Raw genomic sequence first — 8875 nt, forward strand, 5'->3', positions numbered from 1 at the left:
CCCAAAGTGCTGGGATTAGAGGTGTGAGCCACTGCACCTGACGTATTTCACATTATTTTTATTTCTCTGTTCCTCCTTTACTACTTTCTATTAATTTAAATGCATATTTTCTAATGAAACATTTAAATTTATTTAACAATTATTTCTTTTTTTTTTTTTTTTTTTTTTTTTTTTGAGACTGAGTCTGGCTCTGTCGCCCAGGCTGGAGTGCAGTGGCCGGATCTCAGCTCACTGCAAGCTCCGCCTCCCGGGTTTACGCCATTCTCCTGCCTCAGCCTCCGGAGTAGCTGGGACCACAGGCGCCCGCCACCTCGCCCGGCTAGTTTTTTGTATTTTTTAGTAGAGACGGGGTTTCACCGTGTTAGCCAGGATGGTCTCGATCTCCTGACCTTGTGATCCGCCCGTCTCAGCCTCCCAAAGTGCTGGGATTACAGGCTTGAGCCACCGTGCCCGGCTAACAATTATTTCACTAGTTTTTCAGGCTTTTGTTTTTTAGTGGTTGCTCTGGGATTTACTATGTAATCTCAACATATCAGAATGAGCTTCAGATTGGCTGTGCATGGTGGCTCATGCCCGTAATCCCAGCACTTTGGGAGTCCAAGGCGGGCGGATCACCTGAGTTTAGGAGTTCAAGATCAGCCTAGCCAACATAGTGAAACCCTGTCTCTACTAAAAAAATACAAAAATTAGCCGGGTGTGGTGGCGCACGCCTGTAACCCCAGCTATTCAGAAGGCTGAGGCAGGAGAATCACTTGAACCCAGAAGGCGGAGGTTGCAGTGAACCAAGATCATGGCACTGGACTCCAGCCTGGCCAATAGAGCAAGACTCCGTCTCACAAAAAAAAGAAAGAATCAGCTTCAGGTTTATACTAGCTTAATTCCAGTGATATATAGTCATATTTACATAGGAGTTATTCCTATATAACTCCATTCCTTTTCCCCCCTTTTTCATGGCCTTATTGTTATACATACATCTATTACATATCCATCTATTAAACTTACATACCCAATAAAAGATTTTTGTTCTGTTTTGTTTTTTGAGATGGGAGTTTCACTCTTGTTGCCCAGGCTGGAGTGCAATGGTACCATCTTGGCCCACTGCAACGTCTACCTCCCCAGTTCAAGCGATTCTCCTGCCTCAGCCTCCTGAGTAGCTGGGATTACAGGCATGAGTCATCACGCCTAGCTAATTTTGTTATTTTTAGTAGAGACGGGGTTTCTCCATGTTGGTCAGGCTGTTCTCGATCTCCTGACTTCAGGTGATTCACTTGCCTCGGCTCACCAAAGTGCTGGGATTACAGGTGTAATCCTAGCACGGTCAAAATGTTGTTGTAGTTGTTATTTTAAGATCTGTAGCCATTTCCTTAGCCCATAGAGCTTTGCTCCCACCCAGCTCCTTTGTGCTGTTATTGGCAAATGTATTACACATACATTTTTTGTAAGCCCAACAAAATATTATATACATACTGTTTTATATGATTGTTTATCAGTTAAGAGGAAAAAAATACGCATTTATACTGTCTTTTATAATTACATAATTACCTTTACCAGTGTTCTTTGTTTATTTGTATGGATTTAAATTACTGTCTGGTGTCTCTTGCTTTCAGCCTGAAGAATTTACTTCAGTATTTCCTCTAGGGCAGGTCTTCAAGCAATAAATCCTCTCAGCTTTTGGCTTTTGTTTATCTGAGAAATTTCAACTTTTATTTATTTTTTTCTTTTTGAGATGGAGTCTCACTCTATTGCCCAGGCTAGAGTGCAATGGTGCGATCTTGACTCACTGCAACCTCTAACTCCTGGGTTCATGCAATTCTCCTGCCTCAGCCTCCCAACTAGCTGGGATTACAGGTGTGCAACACCACGCCCGGCTAATCTTTCTATTTTTAGTAGAGACAGGGTTTCATCATGTTGTTCAGGCTGGTCTTGAACTCCTGACCTCAGGTGACCCACCCACCTCAACCTCCCAATGTGCTGGGATTACAGGTATGAGCCACTGCGCCCAGCCATCATCTTCATTTTGAAATGTCCAGTTCATCTATATCCAGCTTTGCTAAATACAGGATTCTTAGTTGATGGGATTTTTCTTTGAGTATTTTGAAGATGTTATCCCACTGCCTATGGCCCTTATGGTTTCTACTGAGAAATCTGCTGTTAATATTATTGGGGCTCCCTTGAAAGTGATGAATCCTTTTTCTCTTTTTGTTTTCAAGATTTTCTTCTTGTCTGACTGTCAGCATTTTTAGCATGATATGTCTTTTTGTGGATCTCTGTATTTATCTTACTTGGAGTTCATTAAGCTTTCTAAATGTATAGGTTAATGTTTTTCAAAAAATTTGGGAAGTTTCAGCCTTTTTTTTCCCAAAGATTTTTTCTGCTTCCTTTTCTATCCTCTTCTGGTATTCCCATTATGCATATGTTGGCATGTTTAGTGATCTCCCACATTTCTGAGGCTCTGCTCATTTTTCTTCATTCTTTTCTTCTAATCTTCAGCATGCGTAATCTCTATCAATCTATTTTCTTTTTTTTTTTTTTTTTTTGAGATAGAGTCTCACTCTGTCGCCCAGGCTAGAGTACAGTGGTACAATCTCTGCTCACCGCAACCTCTGCCTCCCCGATTCAAGCAATTCTCCTGCTTCAACCTCCGGAGTAGCTAGGATTACACGTACCCGCCATCATGCCCCACTAATTTTTGTATTTTTGTAGAGACAAGGTTTCAGCATGTCGGCCAGGCTGGTCTTGAACTCCTGACCTCAGGTGATCCACCCGCCTCAGTCCCCCAAAGTGCTCCCAAAGCCACTGTGCAGTGGCTGAGGCAGGAGAATTGCTTGAACCGGGGAGGCAGAGGTTGCAGTAAGCCGAGATTGCACCACTGCACTCCAGCCTAGGCAATAGAGCGAGACTCCGTCTCAAGGAAAAAAAAAAAAAATCACTAATTCTTCTTCACCCAGTTCAAATCTATTATTGAGTCCCTCTAGTGCATTTTAAAATTTGTTATTGTACTTCCTTTTTTTTTTTCTTTTTCTGAGATGGAGTCTCGCTTTGTCACCCAGGCTGGAGTGCAGTGGCGCAATCTCGGCTCACTGCAACCTCCACCTCCCAGGTTCATGCAATTCTCCTGCCTCAACCTCCCGAGTAGCTGGGACTACAGGTGCCGGCCACCACGCACAGCTAATTTTTGTATTTTTAGTAAAGACGGGGTTTCACCATGTTGGTCAGGCTGGTCTCGAACTCCTGACCTCAGGTGATCCACCGGCCTCAGCCTCCCAAAGTGCTGGGATTACAGGCGTGAGCCACCCTGCCCAGTTGTTATTGTACTTTCAACTCCAGAATTTTCATTTATTTTTTTATAATTTCTATATCTTTATTGATATTCTTTAATTGATGAAACAGTGTCATACTGTCCTTTACTTCTTTGTCATCATATTTTCCTTTAGTACTGTGAAACTAATGGCTAGTTTGAAGCCTTTTTCATTAACTCTGGCCCCTTGTCTCACAGGCAATTTCTGTTGCCAGCTTTTTTTCAGTGTATGTGTCATATTTTCCTGTTTCTTTGTATGTCTCCTAATTTTTTGTTGGAAACGACATTTTAGATCATATACTGTAGCAACTTTGGGGATTGGTACCCCCTCTCCAGTGCTAATTGTTATTTGTTTAGTAACTGGCTGGATTATTTGAGTGCAATCCATTTCCCCTAAAGAGTGTTAAGGCCTATGATATTGTTATTCAGGGAGGTGCAGCTTTGGGTATGCCCACAGTCACCCTGGGATGACAGTGGTTTTGGTAGGGTTCTCTTCTTTTCTCTCCTTGACCACACCCAGCTATGATGCTCCACTAATTGGGGTATATTGTTCTATTATTTTCAACAATGCACTGAGGCATAACTTGCTCTTGCTCTACAAACTGATATAATCAAATTGTGCCTGTTTGGAGGAAAGCACTTTTTTCCACCTCCGCCACATACTTTACTTTTCTTTTTTTTTTTTTTTTTTTTTGAGACGGAGTCTCGCTCTGCCGCCCAGGCTGGAGTGCAGTGGCCGGATCTCAGCTCACTGCAAGCTCCGCCTCCTGGGTTCACGCCATTCTCCTGCCTCAGCCTCCCGAGTAGCTGGGACTACAGGCACCCGCCACCGTGCCCGGCTAGTTTTTTGTATTTTTTAGTAGAGACGGGGTTTCACCGTGTTAGCCAGGATGGTCTCGATCTCCTGACCTCGTGATCCACCCGTCTCGGCCTCCCAAAGTGCTGGGATTACAGGCTTGAGCCACCGCGCCCGGCATACTTTACTTTTCAAATTGTTTTTTATTGATTCATAATAGTTGTACATATGTTGGGGGTACCTGCAGTATTCTGATTCATTAATATACAAGGTATAATGATACAACCAGGGCAGGAGGGACATCCATCACCTCAGAGGTCTGTGCCGCATGTTTTGTTTTGTTTTGTGACAGGACAGAGTTTCACTCTGTCACCCACGCTGGAGTGCAATGGCGTGATCTTGGCTCACTGCAACTTCCACCTCCCGGTTTACGTGATTCTCTTGCTTCAGCCTCCCAAATAGCTGGGATTGCAGGTGCATGCCACCATGTCCAGCTAATTTTTGTATTTTTAGTAGAGATGGGGTTTCACCATATTGGTCAGGATGGTCATGATCTCTTGACCTCATGATCCGCCCGCCTTGGCCTCCCAAAGTGTTGGGATTACAGGCGTGAGCCACCATGCTATGGTCAATGTTTGATCCTTATTCTGATCCTAGAAGGGCTTCTCCCAGCTGTCTTATTCCCCAATTCTTTCCAGCAAACCAGGAGACCTACAGTCTAGGCTGCATCTCCATTAAATCCGCAGATCTCTTTTTTTTACCCTTCTGGAGGAGGACAGGAATCTTTGGGAACTAATTCAGGAAGGGACTCTGCATCTTCAGAGCTGCTTCTCTTCCTCTCGCCTGTTCTGACTTCAGGATCTGGACCTACCTCAATTGCCTTTGCTGCTTGTTCTTTTGTTTCAAATTCCACAAACGCAAATCCCTTTGGATCTCCAGTAGACTTATAATGTGGTATACTTATATAAACAACATTGCCACATTTCCCAAAGACTCTTTCAATCCAGCTGTGATTAACATTTTTGGGAAGTAACTCCTATGATAAATTAAAAGCAATATTAAATAGTTTTTCACAATCCTTATATTTTCAGAATGTCAATAAATTTTTTTTTTTTTGAGACGGAGTCTCGCTCTGCCGCCCAGGCTGGAGTGCAGTGGCCGGATCTCAGCTCACTGCAAGCTCCCCCTCCCGGGTTCACGCCATTCTCCTGCCTCAGCCTCCCGAGTAGCTGGGACTACAGGCGCCCGCCACCTCGCCCGGCTAGTTTTCTGTATTTTTTAGTAGAGACGGGGTTTCACCGTGTCAGCCAGGATGGTCTCAATCTCCTGACCTCGTGATCCGCCCGTCTCGTCCTCCCAAAGTGCTGGGATTACAGGCTTGAGCCACTGCGCCCGGCCAATAAATTTTTAACTTAAAAAAAAAAAAAAAATCCGCAGATCTCCCAATTGCCTCTCACCAAAACCTTCACATCTCCAAATTGCCCTTAGGCATGAATTTCTACACAGTGTTGCAAATGAAGTCACTACCATTGGAAAGAGATTAGGAGCTATCTGTTTTAGGGCCTGCTTCTCTCCTCAGGCAAAATCCCGGAGAAAGGCTCTGGAGCTGGGGGGAAGGAGCATGGAAAGCTTCTGAGAGATACCCGCACTCTAGAAACTGAGCACTTGGTGGAAGGAGGCAGGGGACCGCAACAACCTGAGGCTCAGCCTGCTAGAACTGGTGGATGAGCAATTGGGGCGCCAGTAGTTTCAGTATGCCATGCCCAAGGTACAATCCTGTTCCACAAGTAGGGACTAGGTGGAAGAAGGGAGCTCCAACTTTAGCCAAGCACGGTGGCTCACGCCTGTAATCCCAACACTTTGGGAGGCCGAGGCAGGCAGATCACCTGAGGTCAGGAGTTCAAGACCAGCCTGACCAACATGGAGAAACCCATCTCTACTAAAAACACAAAATCAGCCAGACGTGGTGGGGCAAGCCTACAATCCCAGCTACTCGGGAGGCTAAGGTGGGAGAATCGCTTGAACCTGGGAGGCGGAGGTTGCGGTGAGGCGAGATCGTACCATTGCGCTCCAGCCTGGGCAACAAGAGCAAAACTCCGTCTCAAAAGAAAAAAAAAAGGGAGCTCCAACTTTCAATTGCACTCACACAGGTTTTAACCTCAGCAACAAGTAGCTCTGGGTATGATAAGAAATGCTGATGTCCAGCTTTTCCTGGGAAGAAAGCATTTGATTTGGGAGCTGAGGGAGCGGTGCCCCGTGTTTCAGTTTGCAATAGTCTGGAGTAGAAGCTCTACCTCACTAAGCTAGGAGTGGGTAAGGAGGGAATGATCTTGGTTCAAATACCATATCCTCTCATCTTTCTTACCGAATTTGTAGATTTTCTTGAATAGGTGTTTCATTTGTTGTTTGCCCTCAGGACCATTGCCGGAGGGTTTAAATAGTTGATTTTAAAAAAAGAATTTTTGGGCCAGACATGGTGGCTCCGTCTGTAATCCCATCACTTTGGGAGTCCAAGGCCAGCGGATTGCTTTAGGTCAGGAGTTCAAGATCAGCCTAGGCAACATGGCAAAATCCTTGTCTCTACAAAAATTAGCTAGGTGAGGCTGGGCGCGGTGGCTCACACCTGTAATAGCACCACTTTCCCACCACTTTGGGAGGCCCAGGTGGGCTGGTCATGAGGTCAGGAGTTCGAGATCAGCCTGCCCAATATGTTGAAACCCTGTCTCTACTAAAAATAGAAAAATTAGCCAGACGTGATGGCACATGCCTGTAATCCCAGCTACCTGGAAGGCTGAAGCAAGAGAACTGCTTGAACCTGGGAGGTGGAGTTGGCAGTGAGCCGAGATCGCGCCATTGCACTCCAGCCCGGTGCACTCTGGGTGACAGAGCGAGACGTCTCAAAAAAAAAAAAAAATTAGCCAGGTGTGGTGCACACACCTGTGGTCCCAGTTACTCAGGAGGCCAAGGCAGGAGGACTGATTGAGCCACAGAGGTCGGTGGGGGTTGCAGTGAGCCATGATCACACTACTGCATGCCAGCCTGGGTGGCAGAGTGAGACTCTGTCTCAAAATGAAACAAAACAAAAAAGAATTTTCACCAGTTTTACAGAGGAATGGGTTCCTTAAGCTGTCAAGCTGGAAGCTGATCTTATCTAAGGCTGCTTTTGTGTTACAATGACAGAGCTGAAGAGCTGAATAGCTCCAACAGAGATTCTCTAGTCTACAAAGTTGAAAATATTTACTATGTGGTCCTGTACAGAAAAAGCTTGCCAACCCTTGGTTACTGCTGCCAATGCTGCTGGTCCACAAACCACACCTTTAGTAGCAAGAACTTAAATTACTTGAGAAGCAGTACTGTACTGGCTGTGAGCTTAGTTCAAAACCCCACCTTGCCATTTACTAGATAAATGGGTTTGTTCTGAGGATTAAATGTGCAAATGTCTGGCACTTTGAAAATACTGAACAATTGATAGCTGTTAATCATCATGTTGGAAACTATGTGGAAAGTAAGTATGAGATATTATATCGTTCTTCAAAGGGTTTTTTTCCAGAATATGTAGGCTTTAGAAAAGGAAAACAAGTATTGGCTTTCCAATAAACAAGACGCAACTTCTAATACCTGGGTACATAACAATATTACCTAATGAAAGAACTTTCAAGCGTTTAAGCGTAAGCCTAACTTAAGCCTGACACTGAAATCCGGAATTTTCTATCACAGGAGCATCCAGCTTCTTCCAATAACAATGAATGAAAATAACCTTCAGGAAATGCTAAAACCCAAAAGCCCTATGAAAAAAAGCAGCAATCATCTTTAACATGAGGTTTTGGGCCTAGTTGGCCCCTTCCGGTTCTGCCCGTCTCTAGCTACACCCATTAAGATGATATAAAGAGAACCTCTCGAGTTTCCACCTCGACTGTCACCGCAGCAGTCGGGGCTGCCGGCCGGTTACCTCGCAATTGAACTCCATCTCGGCGTCCATGGTGACGATCCGCACGGTGAACGTCTTGGGTTGCTTCCTCTTGAGAGAGCTGAAGCTCATGCGGGAAGCGATGGCCCCAGCCATGGCTCGGGGCTCAGGCCTGGGACCCTCGCGCCCCAAGGCCTGCACTCTGAGCCCTTTAGCCCCCCTGGAGTTGCTGCACAGGCCTCAGGGCCACCATGGTGGCCGGCTGGCCGGCCCGGGAACGGTCTGGGCTGCGCGGGTCCCCAGCGGCCAGCATGGGCCGCGAGGACCCTGCCCGGGCGGAAAGGGGAGTTGAGGGGCGGGCCCTGACGGCTCCTGGGAGGGCACGGGAGTCGGGACCGTCGGTGCAGGCGCGACCTGGCACTCCGGGATTCAGGCCGGAGATGCCGGGGACGCCTCGGGACGGGAACCCTAGACGGCAGCGGCCCAGATTCTGCGCGCCTCTCAGCTGCCGACTAGGGTCGCGGGGCCGCGCTGCAGTCGGGCGCGTATGCGCGCGCGTGGCTGTCACCGTCCTCACTCCGCGCGCCCGCGGGAAGCGTACCCTCCCCGCAGTCCGGGGCCTGCTCCCGGCCCCGCCCTCAGGTCTCCCAGACCACTACGCACAGCGCAACCGAACCGGAGGCTACCGCCTGGGTTCTGCGACCTGGATGCTGCGATTGGCTGGGAAGACCAAGGTAGGCAGGACTTTCCCCCTCCGTCCCGCCTCCTTCGGGGTGACTCCACCAATGGAAAGTTTCACTCTAACCGCAAAAAAAGCAGGCCTGGGCTCGGCGTTGAGTGGCTACAGTGGCAGTCACTCCGAACGCTTTTGTGC

General features: G+C 47.0%; 1 protein-coding gene across 5 annotated transcripts in view; it reads right to left on the reverse strand.

Annotated features, from left to right (window-relative positions):
- NF2 (NF2, moesin-ezrin-radixin like (MERLIN) tumor suppressor) overlaps nucleotides 1–8540 on the reverse strand; it is a 100487-nt gene extending 91947 nt beyond the window's left edge. For all 5 annotated transcript variants that reach the window (XM_005567656.4, XM_005567652.4, XM_005567653.4 and 2 more), the window contains exon 1: nucleotides 8044–8540. In XM_005567656.4, the coding sequence (XP_005567713.1) occupies nucleotides 8044–8157 (114 nt within the window). In that variant the 5' untranslated portion in view covers nucleotides 8158–8540. The remainder of the gene's footprint in view (nucleotides 1–8043) is intronic.
- Between the last annotated feature and the right edge of the window lie 335 nt (nucleotides 8541–8875).

This window comes from Macaca fascicularis, chromosome 10, assembly GCF_037993035.2.
Source record: "Macaca fascicularis isolate 582-1 chromosome 10, T2T-MFA8v1.1".
Lineage (NCBI taxonomy): Eukaryota > Metazoa > Chordata > Mammalia > Primates > Cercopithecidae > Macaca > Macaca fascicularis.